Raw genomic sequence first — 20797 nt, 5'->3', positions numbered from 1 at the left:
TATATATATATATATATATGGATAATAAACAAGCAGGAAACAATTGGAAATTGGTAAGTTATCCTTCAATTAGTTCCAAGAGGTACAAGCATATTTTCATATAACTTCCTCCAACCATCCACCTTCATTTACCGTGTAGCATCGGGTATATGTAGACAAACCAAGGCATTCAATGTGTGTGGATTCCTAATTGGATGAAATTTTCAAATGTTCAATCGTTCACTGTCCGCTAATTATCCACGAGACTCTTTTTTCCACCTGATACTATACAATTTTAATCCATTTTCCATCCTCTATAGACTATATTAAGCAATTCTATAATATTTCGTTCATTTTCTTCTTGACTTTTCCCATTTTTCGAGATAATAAGTTTCGCATGAATTTTTGTAACGCATTATCAAAATCAATAGTTTTTACAAAGAAAAGTGAAGCATCTTTGGATAATGCAACCTCAGAATATTTGTTGTTCCTCTTCCTCGCTACATCTCATTACAGTACGTTAGTTAAAACGCCCCAGGACCTGGACGTAAGGAAACTTTTATCTTTGTAACTATTGGAGATATCAATTTTTTCATAGGAGCTTTTCAAAACTTCTTTCTATTTGCATCAAGAGAGGTTTTATGCAAAAAATTGATATCTCGCATAGTTATGGAGATAAACGTTTTCTTACGTCGATGCTCCAGGGCGTTTTATGTGACGCAACTTGAACAAACTGGAAATTGAAAGATCACCTATATAGTAGTACGGATTCTTGAAAAAATGGACCTGTTAGGTATAACCGATTGGGCTGACTAATTAGCGACTTGTTTCCCTATTTAAGTGATATTTATACTTACCATTTCCCCTAAAAATTAAAAGAAATTATGCATTCCATCTGAATGCATTAGTTGGAATCAAACAAACCACACAGAAATGATCGATAAGCAGACTTCGACGGCAAGTGAAAAAGGGAAAACGAAAAGACAGATAGGTAAACAGTAAAAAATAACTTTAGCATTTTGATGAAAGAGGTCAGAAATAAAAATACCTGAAGTAATATTTTTAGCATCAACGGCAAATAGTTTGCTGCTTACTGCCGTCGAGCAGGGTAGCTATTTGGTTAAATGAGTGTAGCCAGCACTTTATCGCTGAACTTGCAACTTATTGGAGGAATAACGAGTAAGAAAATTGGGTTCTGACAAAAATCAGGCTTTCGTGTATAATTCTGTTTGATTTTTCAGTGCGTGCATGGGAACATTGATTCGATGATATGTTTGTTTGAAATGTTGACAGTAATATTGACCGATAATTTAACAAAGGGAAAATTGAGTGTGAGAGAGAGAGAGAAATTACCTTTTATTCGAAGAATCTCCTATCTGTGCTAGCATTAGAAGCAATAAGAGCGGCAAGCTGCCGCAAAAATCTGCTCACATTTTGATCCTGCTACGCACAGCTACCATTTCACGTCACAGACACAATCTTGGCAAACTGATTTAAACGCGAAGTAGATCACCCCAGATGAACAAAGCTTCTTCGCACTAGTAACTATATAGAAGAAAACACTTAAACGTGTACCTCCAGCTGTTCAGCCGTCAATTGGCGCGTTACTGGGCGGCCAATTATGGCGCCGCTGCCGGTCAACGTCGACGCGAACAGCACCGTTGATTGCCACCAACGCGATTCGCATTTTCTACACACACACAATAGGTACTACAAGTTCGCGACACAGCTAAACTTTTTTTCTCAGTATATGCAGCAATTAAACTGAAAGATAAGGGAGAGATGCGATGACAAGGTCATTGATGGATGCACACTTTCTCGATTGTGAAAGATATATATATATATATATATATAAGAGGATTAGAGGGTTTCTGGGGGTTGATATTTGTTTATCTATTTAAATATGAAAATAAATAGATAGAAATTGCGTTTGAGAGATAGAGAGATAATAGAAAGAGAGAGAGAGAGAGAGAGATTGATGGAGCGTATGTGTGTGTGTGTATGTGTATGAGAGAGAGAGAGAAAGGTAGAGGGAGGGGGTAGTAGAAAACACGTCAACAAGAGAGGCCAAGCGATGTCTACCGCACCAACTTTAATCTAATTTCTCTTACATTTCGCACGATCCGTAAAAGGACGACACGCGGTGCTGGTTTGGCGCGCGTAGGCCGATGCACGATGTACGTCGATCACCATCACCGAAACCAAGCCCGTCCCTTTCCCAGCTCTTAGCTCACGGCTTTCAGCTTTTGGCTTTCAGCTCTAGTATGAGTCTCGAGCAGCAAAAGTAGCGACGTCTAGCGGACTTATTTCTATGTACAGCGCCCCTCCAAGCGACGCGTCGCGACGCCCGCACGCTGCATTCACGCGCACCGGCGCACGTCTCTCTCTCCCTTTCGTGGAATGATGGAAGGGATTCTCTGGTGGTGGTGGTGGTGGTGGTGGTGGTGCTGCTGCTGCCGCTGCGCCCGCTGCTGCTGCTGGCGCACGCCGTTCGCGTTTCACTCTTTCTCACAATGCTTTATTTACCACCAACCAACCCCCGTGACGTTACATCAAAACCTACGAGCATAACACTGCGAAAATTAATTGCGCTCAAATGATTTCTCTCAATGGGAAAATGCCCGCCCATATCGCCGATACGACTAAACTTGGAAAATCAGTCTCAACCCGGAATCTACCTGAATCCGGTGCTTGTTGCAATGCGCGCGCTGAGAAAAACCGTTCTATTTCAATGTAGAGTTTATGCTTAAATCAATGATTTATTTTAACATGGGATTTTGCGCATCGTCACTGACTCCCATACAACGCCCAACACCAGTGATCCTCCCTCTCTTTAAAACACAACGCATTCTTCATTCGCGCATACGCGCTCGTGCAGTACCTTCCTCATCTCTTTCTTCTTCATTTATCTATCCAACTTCTCCTCTCTCGCGGAAAAGCAGAGTCGGCGCTTTGCAAGGCAATAGTGCCAATGCAACATCTTAAATTCGTACGCGTCCCGTAGCGGTTCTTTCAAAAACTACGATATTTCAATTATATCCTGTTTTTTTTTTTATTTACGAGTGGCTTCAATATTATCTGCAGGCTAAGTTTATATCCCTCTCTCATCCAAAAATGATTGTGCCAAACCAAAGCTATAGCATAGTTCAGATTTAAAAGTTCGAGTATCGGCTAAATATTGGCATTTGTACTTACATAATAGTCGAGATGATAAGACCAGGGAGATGAAATTATAATATGCATTACGGTTTGAGAACTTACAATTTGTATTTTTTTTTTTTTTTTTAATAAAAAAAGAACATTATCCTAAAGAGAATTATATGTGGTATATAAATAAATTAAACTGCTATTTTAATAAGGAAATTATGTCTAAAACGAAAGTCACATAAAACTACATGTGAAAGATTTTCAAAGATTGCTGTAATCGCGTAAAGGATACTCGTTGTCGCACCATACATGACAATGACATCACGACTCGAGACACAATGTGCTTACTTTTACTACTTGGCGCACGAGACTTCCACGAATTTTCTGATATCTTACTGTATTTTCGGAAAAGCTCTCATATGTCATTATTATACCTGACTGTGTCATTTTCGTTATAATACTCCCTGAAGGATAAGTATCAAATGATGGTACTCGGATAGGATATTAACAAATTTAATATAATTTACAGAGCCTTAAAATTGTGGTGGAATTTATATATGACATTGTAGTTTCAAACGCATTTTTATATGGTACACTTGAAAAATTAATAATTTCCTGAAGCACGGGGAGCACATCCATTTTGAGCATAACCCTACAAATAAAATAAGTTTGGATTTCATGTTCATCACTATGACTGAAACCTATTTCACTCAAGGTGGCTCCGTTGTGCCGTATCTACTGTACTAGTCAGACAACTTTTAAATATGAAGAAAACAAGCGCGTTGGCATATAATTGAATAAATAATACTGAAACATTGAGTAATAGTTAAACATTATGTAAAAATAAATTCACGTTATTCTTTATTTCGGATGCCCCAATTTAATGCCTGTACTTTCTCACTTTCCTGTTAATTTTTTATTTTTCGTTCGGTTTTATTTTTTGAGTAGTCTTTGTAATCGTTAAAATATACTCTTCAAATTCACTCCAAATGTATTTATATTTTAAATATTGAATAAATAAAAAGGAAAAGATAATATTTTCTTGTACATTTCTGTAAATAAGTATAAAAAACTGTTTGGTGAATTTGTAGATTATGGTTTAATAATTAAAAAAATGACTCCTCAAAAAATAAAATCTAATAAAGAATAACAATTTTTTATGGGAAAAATGAAGTTCAAAAAGAAAGTGAAAAAGTACAGATAATAAAATCCCATCTGAAGCAAAGATAAACTTGAAATATATTTTTTTACTATATGTTTACGCTATTCCTTAATGTTTCAGCATTATTTATTTATTTATATGCCAAATATTTATTTATTTCATATTTAAAATGCCTCTGACTAGTACAATATTTACCGCCGACGGAGCAACCATAATTACAATAAAAATAAGAGTGAGAAAAATATACAGGTTACACTTTGAGGTCCTTCCTTATATTCCTTTGAAAATTATTTTTCTTTTATTTTTTCATTAAGAATCAATTCTACTAGGATTCAAAAATCGACGATTGCTGACACTGTAATTGATAAAGTAGATAATCTACAAAAGGAGCCTCCATCGATAATAAATTGATGCTGTCGGTAACGTTTCAATAGTCTGAACATAACTATCACTATCACGAAACGATACACTCTCCCCCAATCAGTTCTACCAACTGTTCTCTCATACTAAAAAAAAACACAGTGTGAAACTTCATCCCCTTCCTAGTTTCATAACCATTGTAACCTATCATATGGGATTCGATTTGCCACTGTAAGTAATAATAATTCTTTTTTAAAAGATGCCAAAAAAAAAGACTGGGCAAAGAAGAAAAGCTGAAAAACAAAAACTGAGGCAGAAAGAAATAAGAAATGCCAAGGAACAAATAGACCTAGCCAAACTCCCTTGTAATATGGTTATGGTATGTATAATATAGTAGTTGTATTAATTTAAAATAATTTTTACCTTCTCAAGTAAACTTTTTCTTATAGGAATGCGATAAATGTAACAAGAAACAAAAAAGTAGAGCATTTTGTTATTTTTGTCAAAGTTTGCAACGCTTACCTGTCTGCGCCCACTGTGGTAAAGTTAAATGTATGTTAAAAACTGGAGATTGTGTAATAAGACACCCTGGAATGTTCACTACAGGTTTGAATATGGTTGTACGTATTGCACCTTTACTGTTTCTTAATTACCAAATTTCAAGGATACTGAGAAATATATGAGTTATTTTAGGGAGCCATTTGTGATTTTTGTGAAGCATGGGTTTGCCATGGAAGACGATGTCTTACTTCACATGCTTGTACATGCCCTTTAAATAATGCAGTTTGCCAAGAATGTGAAAGAAGAGTTTGGGACCATGGCGGAAGAATATTTAAATGTTCTTTCTGCGATTGTTTTCTATGTGAAGATGATCAATTTGAGCATCAGGCATCTTGCCAAGTTTTAGAAGCTGAAAGCTTTAAATGTAAATCCCAAGTATTTAACTGTGTATTCCCAATAATTGTTGAAATTTACATTTTTAGGTCAGTCTTGTAATAAATTAGGCCAATATTCGTGTCTTAGATGCAAAACATGCTATTGTGAAGATCATGTTAGAAGGAAAGGTTTCAGATATGAAAAGAATAAACCTTTTCCATGCCCTAAATGTAACTATGAAACCTTCCAAACTAAAGATTTAAGCATGTCAAGTAAGTATAATTTTCTTAGAGTAATTTTTATTTATGATGTTCTATTTAATTTTAATAAATTTTATTGTAGCTCGAACTCATAAGTTTGGTAGGCAAAATCAAAGCATGCAATGTCAATCTGAAGATGAAGAGAATGGTGCTTATGGTTTTTATGGTAATTTGTCATTTATCACTTTTTTTCAAAATAAGCCATTTTGAGTTTACAAAGAATGTTAATCGTATTTTGAATAGGAGGAAATTCTGCCTGTTATTCTTATGAAAGCAACAATACTGAAGATGATAGAAATAATGAAGATAGCGAAAATGATAGCAGCAATGATGAGGAAAATGATGATAATAATGAGGACGAAACATCTAGTGAAGATGAAAAGGATGAATGTACTTCAGATAGTAATAAAATGAGAAATTGGTAAGGATAAAAAAACTACTTAAGAAATTGTTTTACTTCTATAAATAAAGATACAATATCTGAAAATGTGTAAGAATTTCTTTTTTAATTCCATTGCTTAACCCTTTGGGTTCTGATGACGCCAATTGTCGTCATTTGCTTCGCTAGCGGGAAGCTGATGACGCCTTTGTTAGGATTTTCGGATACAAAATTTTACTTTCATGTCAGTATTAAACTAAAAATTCATTATTTTCCAAGAAACCTTGTCAGCCTCTGGGGTCGCATATCCAAATTTAATCAGCACTCAAAGGGTTAAGCATAGTTTTTAGAGTTATTAAATTACTGAGATTTCTTTAGATCGAATATCTTCTGCATGTAGTTATTTTTTATATACTAAATAGAATCAATAAATGTCTTATAAATTAAAGAGGGCCATCAAATTATTCATGTGGGTAAGAAAATAGCTTATTAGCAATAACATACATTTATTGCAAATTATTCTTTTTAGTAAAAGTATATTAGTAATTTATTTATTATCTCACAATAAAATATCTTTTATATTACACGCGTACTACAGAATATTCACTTGGAAATTCAAAAGTATGACCACCAATTGCACTAACGCTTGGTAATAGTCCTGCATTTGGTATAATGTTCCAAGCTAATGATAATGTGACATTTTTATTCCCCCTAGAAATAAAAAAACTGATGCAACAGAAGAAAAACTTAATACTTTTTCAGGAAAAATTTATGAATTTAGTTTTTAATATACCTCAAACCATTGCCATCATCTCGAAAATAATATTTAGTATTAATATTTTTAAAATCTAATACTGTATTATCACCACGTAGTACTATCTTGTCCCATAAAACCACCTGCAACAATCATAAATTATTTAAAATTTAATATAATACTGGTAAATGGATAAATATACCTGATTGAATTCGTTATTTTGAGTCTGGTATTCAGCAGTAAGGTATAAGAATAATTGCTTAACATTCCAATTAAATAGTGGAGTAAGATGTATGACTTTATAAGGAAAGTATCATTACATATAAATTTATTTTATAGTATCAAATAGCAAAAATTTTTTGTTCTTGCTTGAAAGTCCATTTTTCATATGCAAATCCTCTAAATATACTCCAAATCATTACAACTACTATGTTATAAAATAATCGTTTAGTTAAATACCACTGGATCTCAATAAGAAAGTTTGAAATACTACCATCACCACTGACAGTTATTTCCATTGCTGTTATCAGTATTATAAAATTTCACTATAATTGCTTTTCATTCGTATGTATGCAAATGATAGTTATCCTATGAATGGCTAGTTTTCAGGATTTGTTATTGACGTTATAAGTAAGACTTAAATGTTTTCATATAAAAGGAAAGAAGCAAATATAAATCTTGAAAAACCTTATCTTTTATCAATTTTAGCTGACATTTAATATATATATATATATATATATATATATATATATATGAGTCAAATTTAAGATATCTTTGAAAATAATTAATATTTTTCAGAATAGATATTCTTAAATAATTGGTACTGTCACTAATTGAAGCACAATTAGAGGCTGTGCATCTGAAGAAATGTTTGTTTCACAAAAGAAAAAAATTGTCTAAAACAATATATGGAAATTTTATATTCAATATGGTATATAAAGGATATCAGCTTTTAAATCAAAAGTTAAATATCCCAGATCATTCTTCTCTCTTGATGCACTATAATCTGGCATATTTTTTCTGCAATAAACAATTAATGATTATTAAAAAAAATTAACAAGTATTTTATTTATAAGATTAAAATATAAATTGCTTTTAAAATAACACAACAAAGGTTAACGATATTCTGTGAAATTAACCTATAAATCAATCTTTAGTAATTTGAATTTTATACTTACACCACTGCTTTTACAGTATTCAATGCAACATTAGCTCTATAGTCAAAAAAGACAGTGGATAAAAAGCAACAAAATGTTAAGCAAGCCGATACACTGAGCGTGTAAGCTAAAATTGCATTTCCGCGTGCCAGAAACGAATGCATTATAAATTTAATATTGTAGAAGCGGAAGGAACTTTAGTTTCTCCGAATCTCGCTAATAAAATTCTTCACTCCGAATTTACACTAATTTACACACGACGTATAGTCCGAAATATGTCACGATGCCACATAGGCGGAACGCAACCCACGAGTACCTAACCTATACAATGTATCAATGTATACATATGTAGTGATAAACACGGATAAAGGCGATAGAGCCTTTAGTTAATTACAGAATTACCAGTCGCTTGCCAGTTGTTGGCTGTTGCCGGTAGGGCCGGTAGTAGCTATACATATACATGCTACATTCCCCGTTGTTGTGTTTTTAGCGTTTTTGATAAAGGTATTAGAGAGCATATATGCGCACTATAATCACTGTTTAGCATGTTTAATGTCAATTGGATCCGAATTCATGCTTTATTTATGTTACCTTTATTATACAAATTAAATTAAAATCTGCAGCACACAAACATTAAACTAAATTAATACTTTTGGGATTAAAGTCAAATTGCCTAAACAATGTAGCAATAAATTATTTCTAATCTATCAATTAAAACGATACTAAACATTGTATTAACTCGATCATTTTTAGTTAATTAATATTATGACCGATAAAGCACGGTCATTTCTAAATTAAATATATGTCAGGTAAAAAATACGAACAGCATAACGCACAAATAATGATACCAATATACCATACCATAAGTGTGTGCGAGGACCAATGCGATATAGAGCAATGAAAATGTAATATTCTTTGAAAGAATAAAAAAACATTAAAGTCGAGGATTAATTTGTCAAAATAAAATTTGTTGTGTACTATATTTACACATGTATACAATTATTATTATTAAATAACTATTCTAAAAAAAATGAATTTAAAAATAATTTTAATTACAGCTATGAAGTGTTGTTAAGACAACTGTCATTTCACAATTAATTATATGAATGAAGAGACTTAAGCAGTATTCCTTCATTTAATAATATCAAAGCAGCATAAAACAAAAAATGCTGCTCTTTAATTTTTTTTTCTAAAAAATGTTACATTTTTTTTGTAGGATATCGCGAGAAATCACTGTTAACGTTCACTGAGATTTATTCAATTAACAATAAGACAATGTGTAATGCTCTAGTTTATCCTGTTGCTTTATATTTTATTACTTCATTAAAATATCTTTTTTCTAGTATTTCACTTTACAAAAGTATTTGATCTTTTCAAAATACAGTAAAATTTTTTAAAATATGTACAAAAGTATATTTCCTAAAAAGATAGTAAATGATTCGTTATGCTATTTCCATGAATTTTTCTAATGATTTCCCAATGTCAAACTTAATTTGTTTTTGTGTTGTAACCATGCCTTTAGATTTCTTTAATTTTACTCCTATTATGGGTTTAGGAAATGAATCGACTTTAGAATGTCCACCGAATCCATCATAATGCACGTCGCCGTTACAATTTGATGATTTTGATATCTAAAAATTAATGAAAATGTTAAATCAATATAATATATTAAGTATAAATAAACTCTGCAAAATTTGATAATAATACTATAATTTTTATATCTACCAATTTTTCTGGTGATGCAAACTTGCGTTTTTTTACTAATGAGGAGTTAGTTCCTAATGTTGATTTTAAATAATTCCTACGTTCATGTAAACTAAGTAGTCCACCTGATTTTAAAGGGATGCGAGGTGAAAGTGAATCTTCATTCTGTTTCTAAAATGACCGAAGTAAAATTGATATAATTAAAAAAATAAAAAATGTCAAAAGCTTTAAGTAGAGCTTCGCTGAATTCTCTAGATAAGTTTCCACTTTTCTCGTGGTTACACAACCAATTTTTTTCTTAAGTGTCGACGGACCCGAACAAATACCGACGATAATCACTGCAAAATAGGCAATATAAGATACGAACTAATATGCGTTTAACAAAATTTAACTTTTTACGAATCAAATTAAACCGTACTAAAAATATTACTATCAAACCATTCATAATCTCACAATTAAAATGATATGAAAAACGCTACCGTTTAACTATATTTAGATAAAATAAAGTAAAGCCAATATTATAACCAAACCCGGCTAACACATTAAAATATTTTAATACTCATATTCTAAATAATGCGCGATACTAACATTTTTTATCCAATTTGATTTGATTTATAAAAATATTTTTTTACGCTATTTTATAAAAATAAGCCTCGATCTTTAGTCGGGCTAACCGAAAAGGTCCGAGAAAAAAATATCCCTCTCCATTCTTGACAAACATGTTTTAAAACACATTAGGTGAAAATTTAACAAGAAACTATAATAATTGAAAATGTAATGCTAAAAAATCTTAAGTCTTATAACACATAATTTGTTTACTCACTAGAGGTAGTTCATCTTTCTCAGAGTCTACAGCCAGCTTAGTCTTCTTTATGCCTTCATTTGAATTTCTTGAAACTTTAAACTCTTCAGTACTCACCACCTTTGTAGAAGGATCAGTTTTGTTTTTTTCTAATTTATAAATTTTCTCCTTCAATGCACATATTTCTCTTAGGTGTAATTGTGTTTCTTTCTCTAATTGTCTAAAAAAATGATTACTTAAAAGCTATTCCACACCAAACTATAAAAGATAACCAAATTATGTAGTATATACTCTTTCTTCAATCTATCATCCAACAAAATGTTTCTTTCTCTTATTACAGCCTGTAATTCTTGATGTATAGTAGTTAGCTTAGCTCTGAGGTCCTTACGTTTGTCCAAAGAGGAATTCATTTCTCTATAGTAAAAAGAGATATAATTAAAATTCATATAAAAAATTATTTGTATTATAAAATGGTTTATACAAACCTCTTTAGAACAGATATGTATGTATGAAGCGTTTTTGGGTCCTGTGTCCTTGCAACCATATTACTAGCTTCATCAGAAGAGGCATTTATCAATTTTTGTACACTATAAAAATGAATCAAATTAGAGTTAAGAAATAATTTAAAAAAGCAAAAAAATCAATATAATTAAACATACTTGCGTAACTCAGTTACTTCTTTTTTCAATGTTTTGTTTTCTTCACGAAGAATATCAACAACAACTACTTGCTCTTTAAATAGCTTTGTTTGTTCTTTTAAAGCAAAAATTGATGAATTTTTTTGTTGAATATCACTTTCTAATGTATGTACCTTTTGTCTAAGACCAGAAGTTTGTTTTTCCAAGTCTGATATCTTTGTGGTATATGAAGATATTTCTTTGTCTTTTAATAACGTTTGAAACTTAAGATTATCAATTTCAGAATGTAAAGTAGAACTAGTTTCTTCATTAATTGATTCATTGTTAGCAAAGTTAAAATAAGCTCTATGTATCTTTTTGTCTGTAGTTTTTTCTCTACATTGAGGGCAAGTTTTAGATCTGGAATAATATTCAGATTTAAAAAGAAAATCTAAAGTAAATTAAATTTTGATATATAGATTCAATTTATTTACCTCTCTAACCACTTCTTAAGGCAAGAAAAATGAAAAATATGCCCACATGGAGTGAAAAATGCATCAGCTGATGGTACAAGAAAATCACTGCATATTACACAAAGAATATTCATGTTAAAGATGTTATTAAATATGTATCAACTAAAACTGTAACATTAATTACTGTTTCACTCAATAAATATTATTTAAAAACAACAACAAATTCGTGTTAAGGATACAACAAAGCAGATTTATCTCTAGAAGCTTATTTATAATTTAACATATTATAAAAGACTTATCTCTACAACATTTAATCAAATAAATTAAAACAAATGCAATAATCCTTTCAAATAAACGTTAAAGGACCTTAATATGCACATTTTGGACTACAAGAATAGAATCCAGTTACAGTTGCTACTTTTAATACGTTTAAAATTCATAAGCTTTCAAAGGTTCGAAACTTATGCCCGTATTCATAGACGTCACTCGAACTCCACTCGAACTCGAAACAGGCTAAAATACTACAGTATATGTAACGTAAACTGTAGCATTAAAACTTGGGTTGAGCAGATTAGAATCCTAACGCAACAGATGTCGCTATGGATGCGTTCACGGAACGCTATTGTGCTACTGCGCATATAGCGTTGCTTGAAATGGCTGACATGTGTGCGCAGTAATTCGAAAGCGGGCAAAGCGGCTCTGTGCAATACTGACTGATGTGCATGCGCCGTATATGAGCTATGCTATACATATGTACATACATATGTATGCCGTCGGCCGTTAGAGAAAGACCCGTATACCACTAGAATATTTTCAAAAAATTTGAAAGTAACATTTGAAGAATTTAAAATATTGCGACTTCGTGAGTGAATACTACACTTCGCCTTCGGCCTTACCATTTTGTAGTTGGACTTACTGTTAGAGTAGAGCCAGTTGGGCCGGTTAGAGCAGTACTCGCGCAGCAGCCAGAACAGAAGCGCTGCGGAACAGGTTCCCAAGAACCCTTCTTTTATAATTCCCTTGTTCAAATTTATAATTAGGTTATAGAATAGAAACAAATACTAATTAAAGTTTCAAATCTACAGTTGGCGATTTGTACCGAAGCATCTAAATTTGGGTATTAAAATAATGGAAATTGCAGCGTTTTTATAGTAGGACTATTTGATAAAGGATGTGTGCTGATATTGTAAGCATGAGCGAATTGGAACTACAAGTAGGACCTATTGTTACAAAATGACGTAAAATAATTTATAAACCTTAATCGAATAAACAATAAATGTTAACCAAAAATTCAAGCAATTGCGCAACAGAGAAGTTTGCATTTCACTTTAATATCCTAAAAGATATTAATTATTAATATATTCTAATTATTATATATATAAAAATGAATGTGTGTAACACAGCAAATAAATGTTTTCTTTTATGATAAAAGTTATAAGTTAGAATCATAATGCTGTATTCTCTTCAAACTTATTCTCAATGTTTGAACGTCGAAGATGGTGGATTTTCGCTGATGGTTTAACCTGATCGTCATTGAAACTTTTCAAATTAGGAGAACTCCAAGTTTGAGGTAAAGTTTTTTCTACAGGCGGTAAAGTATCGGTAGTTCTCCTTCTCAATGTGAGAATACTCGATGATTCGACACTAGGGAGTTGATGATCTACGTTTTTCGATCTACGACGAGCTATTGGCTTCCCAAGAATAAACATTGGCCGAGTATACGCAACTTGTTGGTTCGATAAGTCACCTCGGTCAGTTTCCGAATGATTACAATATTCCGGGTATTGATATGCTGCATCGCTGTGAATACACCGAACCTGACAAATTTCACATGTAAAATCACTATTAAGCTTCGATATACAGTCACAGGGCGATCTACTTGTAAGCAGACTATTTTGCGAAAAGCCATTGTTGACAAAACAAAACGATTCCCTCTTAGGCTCCACAGTAGTCATGTGTATACTTTCAGATCTGAGCACATCTCGTTTACCAGAACTTTGTTCCGAATCCGTTCTTGATTCGTTGGAAAATCTATGTCCAAATTTACTGAATGTTGCTAAGGTATGTTGAACAGGATTAAGAAGATTCGTTGCACTTGGCCAAGGCTGAACCTTCAACTTCGTGGCTGCTTTAGGTTGTGGAAAGAATGGTTTTCGGTTATTCTGATCACAGGGGACAGCTCTGCCCATGGATGAAATCTTTTTTACTGTATCTGCTAAGCGGTATTTTTGCCCGGTTTGTTGGCGGCCCGAATCTTCCACATCCAAGTGGAGAACCGTTGCAGAAGACTTTCGAGCCATCTTCGGTGTTGTTGAAGGGGATTCGCTATTCTGGCTGAAACAAACGAATCTTATTTAGGAGGGAGCTATTATACTCCTTTACTTTACTACCGATTATACACAGATTTTTACAATTTACCGATAGAATTCGTGTTGCTACATAATGTCTTATAGTTAAATAATATATATCTATAAGTATAGTCATTGAAAATAAGTTTTATCCGGGGTAAGTAATAAATCAGTCAACTTATTGTCAATTACGTAAGAGTTTTTTGAAGAGTCGAAATAAAAATGTTGAAAGAAAAGTTCGTTATAGGTAATATTCTTACCGCCTATTGTTCATTTGGTTATCGTTAAGTTGAGTTGTGGTAATATTAGCGCTAGAAGTACGTGGTGTTGTTGCTTTACTGTCCTCTTCCCCATCTTCCGTAATATCAGGTAAAAACATGGTTTGCTTTTCTTCGGGTACTCTGTGTGTAAGATAGAAATAATTAAAGCTAAAATGATGAATGGATAATTTTGAAGCTACGCAAGGAAGCCGACATACGTCATATTTGCCACGCTTCCGCGGTAAGTCTTCCTCTTATAAGCTGCAGCTGCTTCCGTGTAAGGTAATATGAGATTTTCAGAGTCAAAATAAATATCTTTAACCATTGGAGGGCAACGATTCATCAAGGTGTCCACTCCCAGATACGATACCTATTTCAGATAGTAGTAATAACATAAATCAATATGGGTATGTGCAAGTAATGTACATAGATTACGATCTGTGGCAGGCAAGAATTAAAAACATTTCAATAAAATTGTGAATAATTTGAAAATAACTGAAATTTTATCGAATAAGCTTGCATCTTCCATACATTATAAAAGAAGAGGAATAGCTATATGTCTCGACTATATTACCAGCATTTTCTTAAACTTAGCATCGCGCGAGCGATTACTGTGCTGTATAATTCTTTAGTTCGCACTTACTTTGGTGTGTCGGTCAATCAACCAATTTAATTCAAAATCTTCGTCATCGTCACCAAAGGGATTAATCAATTGCTCAGCGACCTATTAAAATATATTTGACAAGAAAATATATTGTCTCTCACATTTATTACTATATAATTAATAGAATAAACTAAAGTGAAAAATAATAAATTACCTTTAATAAACCCATAAAGAAAAAGAATTGCAGAATGGTAAAGACTGGCAGATAAATATCGATCTTTAATTGAAATTGTTTTTCATTACCCTCGATATATTGACGTCCTATAATTGCTACGGCGAAGAAGCTGTAGGTAGCTATAGTAACTACTTGAGTATAAACCAATGGAATGGAGACCCAGTCGTAGCTCCAGAGCATTCCACACTTTCCCCGATAATCGTTGAATTCCTGAAACGAAGCAAAATTCGTTGAGTTAGAATAAAACGCAGGGACTCACCTGGTAAGCCTTCCGAAGACTCTGAAGATACTCAAAGAGGAAACGTACTTCCATAATAAATTTTAAGCCTTGGGGATCGGACAGTCGATGAGTTTTACGCGCTTCTTTCAGCAGATTTATGAACCACGTACAAGGTATCCAATATGTGTTGAATTCAAGGCTGGGTACAGAATTGAATAGTTCCAATTCTATGGAAGTCATGAAACCTGAAGGTGCAGCACCGGGTTTCCACTGCGTTACTCCCGGAGTTTGCGAAGAAAGATTTTTCGAATAATCATAGGAAGAATCTCGCGTGTACTTACCGGAATCTACCACGTGATCCAGAGTAGGAAATCGTCGTTTAACAGCGGAGCTGATCGAACGTAAGACAAGGATAAGAGAGAGATTGAGGTAGCGCATGAGGGATCTTCGTAGAACACGAGCGTATTCGTCATTACCCGTCACGTATAATGCCACCGCGTGCATTACTCTAAAAATATCAATGAGAAATTACTTATCCTTAACTTCTTATATATATATATATATATATATATACAAATAAACAATCATCCATTTGCATTATTCTTTCGAAAGTGCAGGCATACTTGTCAGGCCATGGTACAGCCGTGTATTGATCCCACCACCTTCTAGCAACGTAAGATACATAGAAGCCTAGCACGAAACTAAGCGGAATCAGCTTAATGAACGTGTCGCAGTAAATAACAATTGTCTCGAAATCTCTGGTGGAAATAAATAAACGCATTGCATTAAAGTAATTCGATATACGTGTTTTTTCTTGGAGATAAAATGGCGCAGGCAATTTGAAATATTTTCTTGCTTTGCAAACTAACTTTTTTTGGCTCTCGGTGAGGATGTGGCGGTAGAGGGCCGAGACGAGTCCAAAGAGAACGAGAAAGAGCACGAGTTCTCTGTAAATTAATTTATAAAGGGAGCCCCTCCACATGAAGAGGAGGCGGGTGAATCCACCGCTGGTGGAGCTGGCTACTTCGTACTGATAGGATACCGTCATTTTTCAGTCTGCGATGTCTGCACTCGGGGGTCTCTCGGCACTCGATCTTGAGGAACAGTGCTGTCCTTTCGATAGCTGCACGCCTATTCATGCCCTTCCTTCGGTACTCGATGTTCCTACCTGTAGTTAATAATGGTATAGCAGTTCATTATTATTGCAAAGATCCACTGTGAATTTTAATATTTTTTTTGCAACCAATAATTATGTAATAAAGCATAAACATTAATTTCCTTGTTTGGAATTCTTCCACGATGCTTCCTCCACGCTTAAAAATAGTTTACGGTGTCGGAGGAATTCGAGGGAAAGAGCAATCGATTTTCTCTTTAAAAGGAAGATTTTGCGTTGACGCATACACGCATGATTGCAATTAGTCACTCTTAACATTAGTATTCTCAAAGTGTAAGAGGAGAGTAAAGAAACTGACCCGCAGGATATATTCATCGGCATTGATCATGAATTGGCAGAATAATCCTAATATGGTGCGGTATGGATTGCATCTCACACTTTCTGCAATCGTTTCTCTTTGCAGGTGAGCGCGCGCACAATCGTGCAGTGTTCCTTCCACGCACTGGCGCGAACCATCTGCAGGATGCTCTCCTAATTCTTATATTTTTTCTTTCCCGTTCTCCACTCTTCGATTATACTCCGGAAAAATATTTTCCACTGGTTATAATCATCGCTACTACAGGCATCGGGGAAAAACTGGCGAACGGTGATGCGATGCATGGGCTATCGCAACAGCTTTTCTAAAACGTAAAATAAAAATAACGTTTTAAACACGACTGTCCTTGCGGTTTCTGCGTTTTTAATGCATTAAAATTATCTTCTTGCATACAAATGTATATTCTATTCTTTATTTTTTCCTGCTATATGGAATAATTTATTTTGCGAAAATCTGCGATATACAATAGACGAATAATAATAAAATAAATTTCTTCTCTTATTGTATAGTTCCGAGGAATATTATAAGCTCCACGCGTGCTATTATGAATACCTTTGGCTGTAAGCGTTACGGTGTCTTGTATAACAGTTAATTATATTCGAACTCTCTCAGTATCTTTTGCAGAGTAATAATTAATTTCACATTTATTTAGGTAGATGTTTGTGCGATATAAAAGATTGCAGTTTTGAAATAAAATAATAATGACAGTTCAATATTTAAATTGGAAACATATGTGAAATATTTATACAAATGTATATATGTATGCGTCATAAATCTTATTGCAATAATCAAAGTGGCTTCGGTTTGAAAGGTCAGATCGTCCTTGATAATCATTATAGATAAGTGGTGGCACGTATACACAGAGTTGGTAGCTAGAAATAGTACAAAGCCGGAAAGGGATGAGTTGAGTTTAGACCGGTAAGATCTAGGCCTAGGTCTCTAACTTAAGCTTACGTCAAAACTTTAACGTCACAGTTATATAGTACGAAATCTCATAATTTATCGAAAACACACGTACGAGAGCAATTAATAGAAAAATAAGGTAAGGTTAGTTTTGTTGTCCACGCATTTATGTATATAACAAAACTAGAAAAATTCGTAGCTTTTAAAATATTATTAATTTTTTAATTTATTTTATCCGCTTACTAAACAGAGTATAAACAAGCAAAAGTATATTTTATATTTTAGTGTATTTCCTATATTTCACAGTTTTTTTCTGTCTGCATTGATACAATCAGACAGCGATGCATTTCAAAGTGATTGGCACGGTTGAATTTCTTTACAAGAGCCAATTATAACTATAATGATTGTACAAATGTGCTGCGGCCACGTTTTTTGGTCATCTAGCAAGTGAATATACACTTATTGTCTTGGGAGTCTTGCCAGTGTAATAGCTGCCTTGATAAATATAACTTTGGCCACTGCGAAACCCGTCTGTTTGACTAAAGCTTGAGAAAACTCCTGAATTTTCATCGATTATAATCTTGCATTTTTTTAGACCAATAATTTACAATATTTTTAAATCGTTCGCATATGCATAGTCAAATATTTCCATGTAATACGGAAATTGAAAAAGTTGTCTACGTTATGCAAAAGAAAAGAAGAAACTTTGTGTAAGTCTCGGCTCGTTTAACACACGAAAAATCAATGTTTCTACACACAACTCTCACCGAATTGCTAGAAAATTTATTGTTTTGGCACCAAAAATGCTGCTAATCTAAAGAGTCTGGAGGTCTTTGAATCTCTCACCTCCGACAATCTGCTACTTCATTAATGAGAATTTTACTTGCCAACGTAATCATGCTGAAAATAATATATATATAGATATTCCAGGTGTGGGATTAATTCATGCGTTAATCAAAAAACCGTATAGAATTTTAATAATTATTAATTTGAAAGCGAAAAGAAAAATAAGTTTTATTTTATTGCGAAGCATAAAGATCGAGTATGCTCGATCGATAGGCCCAAAAAAATTGTCCCTTCTATTCCTACGGTTCTCGAGCTGTGGTATACACTTTAATTTAGCAATTTCACGTATCGCTCTATATCCACTCGTTGATAAGTGCATAGAGAGCTTTTTCATTTAATGCTTGATTATTAAAGGAAATACACAATGATATATTGAAGCTGTAACGGTTAGTAAAACAATGGCATTAGTGTAGCAAATTATAAATAATATAAGTACTGTTGTTTCATTTTTAAAAAGTTATTAAAATATTGTTATGTAGAGATTATAAATTTTTTAAACATAAGAACAAAGCGTCATTGTAAAATATAATGATCTTAGACACAATAATTTTTGTGTGTTCAGAAACTAATTAGTTTTTTATTCAAATTAAGGAGCCTTGGTCAGGGACGAGTGATTCTATAAAATAATATCAAAGAATCTTCAAATCTTGTATGATTTCCCTCAAACAGCAGCTTAACAATTTTATATTAATCAATTAGGTACTCATTGAGGTGGGAGAATCAATGTTATACCACCCCAACCCAATTGGATAAGATGAACAACTTACTCAAACCTACATTAATGCAGATATAGTAGAATAAATGAAATTTTATGGAATAGAATATATTTTGTTGCACAGAGCAGCTGAAGCTTCGTAACACAGGTCCCAAAGCGATATGCTTCTTAATCATAAATCGTGCAACGTACATTTCACACATAAACCAAATTTAAGTTACGATGCGTAGACCGAGGATAATCGAATAATTGTCATATAAATCACTTTTTCTCGATAATATTTGGACATTGGCGTTGTATAATCTAACATGAAAATGAAATTACGACAAGTGCACTATGACTTTCAATTTGTTTTACATATTTCTATAAATCTCATCTATAAATATATAGATTTATCAAAATTATAGTGTATTTATATATATTTTATGATACTTTTAATAATTGCATAAAAGTTCGCGTTCCCTATATACAGTAATATAATAATTATAATATTTATACTATTATAACGTACCTGTGGTTTAGTGATTTTTTTTTAATTTTCTTCTTATATAATAAAAATGAATTCGATAAACAGGAAAAATAAACAATCGCGGTCATTTGAGTGAATTTAAATTGAATTCATCCTTTAAACTAACACAAAAAGCACACTTTACACTAGCCTCGTTGAGAGACCAATATTTAATTACAATAATGAATATAATCCTCATTATTTATACAAAATTAAAACATACATTACGCTTTATCTGTACAAAGTCAATATTTCACACTTTTTATCATCAACGAAGCATTGATTTACAGTATTTTTAATGTATTATTGCCTAATTTACCAAATTAAGATACCAATTTTAATTCTATTTGAAATATGAACACTATTTGGTTGCTTGACAAAAAAATTAACTTCCATATATACACTGATCGTTTGTGTTGTAGAACTGAATGTTTACAATATAACAGCTAGGATATTCAAGAAAGTATGTAAGGATCAGTGAAAATTTTCGCGTAAAGTTGTCATCTTTAATGGTTTACTCATGCGAAGAAAAGTATTTTCAACGACCACGTAGCTATATATGGGGGTAGTTTTATTTAAGATTTTCCGATTTAACATTTTTTTCATTCCGATAATAAACTGATATAAGCGGACGCAGGTGCAAGCTGCACGCTTGTTGGTTGTAAACTGCAAACGCCAGTAAACTGCATGCAGCATTTTACACCTTTGAGCAAATTTTAAACATCTCGGAGCTGAGTCAATCTTCATCCATTCAATGGCAAATACCCAAACTCTAAAAAAAGTCGAAGCGATTAATTCCACATTGACACATTTATTACACATGTAAATCTTTAACAATAATTAATTCATTTAAACAATCATTTAATCATCCATTTTGAAGGCTTAAATCCAGAAACGTTGAAAGAAAGGTTTAAATTATGTAGCGCGCAATTTCTTTTAACGAGGCGACACTCCTGCAAATTTAATATATTCAATTCCAAAAAAATATTAAATTGAGC

The 20797-nt window shown here is 32.9% G+C and overlaps 5 protein-coding genes across 9 annotated transcripts in view; 1 reads left to right on the top strand and 4 right to left on the bottom strand.

Moving 5' to 3' along the window:
- Positions 1–2276, bottom strand: part of LOC136782397 (zinc finger protein 541-like) — a 166726-nt gene extending 164450 nt beyond the window's left edge. Inside the window, exon 1 of the mRNA XM_066741821.1 lies at positions 1333–2276. The gene's annotated coding sequence lies outside the window, so the exon portion shown is untranslated. The remainder of the gene's footprint in view (positions 1–1332) is intronic.
- A 2556-nt stretch (positions 2277–4832) lies between these two features.
- Noa36 (zinc finger protein 330 homolog Noa36) lies at positions 4833–6287 on the top strand. Its single transcript, XM_066729772.1, has 6 exons — positions 4833–5027; positions 5098–5268; positions 5342–5573; positions 5632–5796; positions 5867–5950; positions 6028–6287. The coding sequence occupies exons 1-6, from the start codon at positions 4908–4910 to the stop codon at positions 6207–6209; spliced, it is 954 nt and encodes a 317-aa protein (XP_066585869.1). The 5' UTR covers positions 4833–4907; the 3' UTR covers positions 6210–6287.
- Positions 6288–6698: 411 nt separating this feature from the next.
- Positions 6699–8955, bottom strand: Spase22-23 (Signal peptidase complex subunit Spase22-23). Its single transcript, XM_066729780.1, has 5 exons — positions 8096–8955; positions 7864–7937; positions 7120–7208; positions 6957–7060; positions 6699–6874 (listed from the first exon to the last, which is right to left on the bottom strand). Exons 1-5 carry the CDS (start codon positions 8236–8238, stop codon positions 6745–6747), a joined length of 540 nt encoding a protein of 179 aa, XP_066585877.1. The 5' UTR covers positions 8239–8955; the 3' UTR covers positions 6699–6744.
- Positions 8956–9104: 149 nt separating this feature from the next.
- On the bottom strand, positions 9105–12181 carry LOC136775151 (E3 ubiquitin-protein ligase TRAIP-like). 2 transcript variants are annotated; one of them, XM_066729667.1, is made up of 8 exons: positions 12037–12181; positions 11692–11778; positions 11240–11617; positions 11066–11167; positions 10872–10994; positions 10602–10800; positions 9800–9949; positions 9105–9705 (listed from the first exon to the last, which is right to left on the bottom strand). In XM_066729667.1, the coding sequence occupies exons 1-8, from the start codon at positions 12048–12050 to the stop codon at positions 9517–9519; spliced, it is 1242 nt and encodes a 413-aa protein (XP_066585764.1). In that variant the 5' UTR covers positions 12051–12181; the 3' UTR covers positions 9105–9516. The 2 variants fall into 2 exon arrangements, with proteins under 2 accessions (XP_066585764.1, XP_066585755.1); XM_066729658.1 differs by having other exon boundaries at positions 9107–9705; positions 11692–12092.
- A 464-nt stretch (positions 12182–12645) lies between these two features.
- On the bottom strand, positions 12646–19942 carry LOC136775085 (bestrophin-4-like). Of its 4 annotated transcripts, XM_066729575.1 has the most exons (11): positions 19803–19942; positions 16810–17131; positions 16207–16505; positions 15961–16095; positions 15679–15845; positions 15425–15582; positions 15097–15327; positions 14922–15002; positions 14497–14648; positions 14279–14419; positions 12646–14004 (listed from the first exon to the last, which is right to left on the bottom strand). In XM_066729575.1, the coding sequence occupies exons 3-11, from the start codon at positions 16383–16385 to the stop codon at positions 13116–13118; spliced, it is 2133 nt and encodes a 710-aa protein (XP_066585672.1). In that variant the 5' UTR covers positions 16386–16505; positions 16810–17131; positions 19803–19942; the 3' UTR covers positions 12646–13115. The 4 variants fall into 4 exon arrangements, with proteins under 4 accessions (XP_066585672.1, XP_066585663.1, XP_066585666.1 ...); XM_066729566.1 differs by having other exon boundaries at positions 15425–15845; XM_066729569.1 differs by lacking the exon at positions 19803–19942 and adding an exon at positions 19354–19747 and having other exon boundaries at positions 15425–15845.
- Between the last annotated feature and the right edge of the window lie 855 nt (positions 19943–20797).

This window comes from Prorops nasuta, unplaced genomic scaffold, assembly GCF_024137725.1.
Source record: "Prorops nasuta isolate Cenicafe-Biocafe unplaced genomic scaffold, Cenicafe_Pnas_1.2 PNAS00002, whole genome shotgun sequence".
In the NCBI taxonomy this organism is placed as follows: domain Eukaryota; kingdom Metazoa; phylum Arthropoda; class Insecta; order Hymenoptera; family Bethylidae; genus Prorops; species Prorops nasuta.
This window is presented reverse-complemented; position numbering and strand designations above follow the sequence as displayed.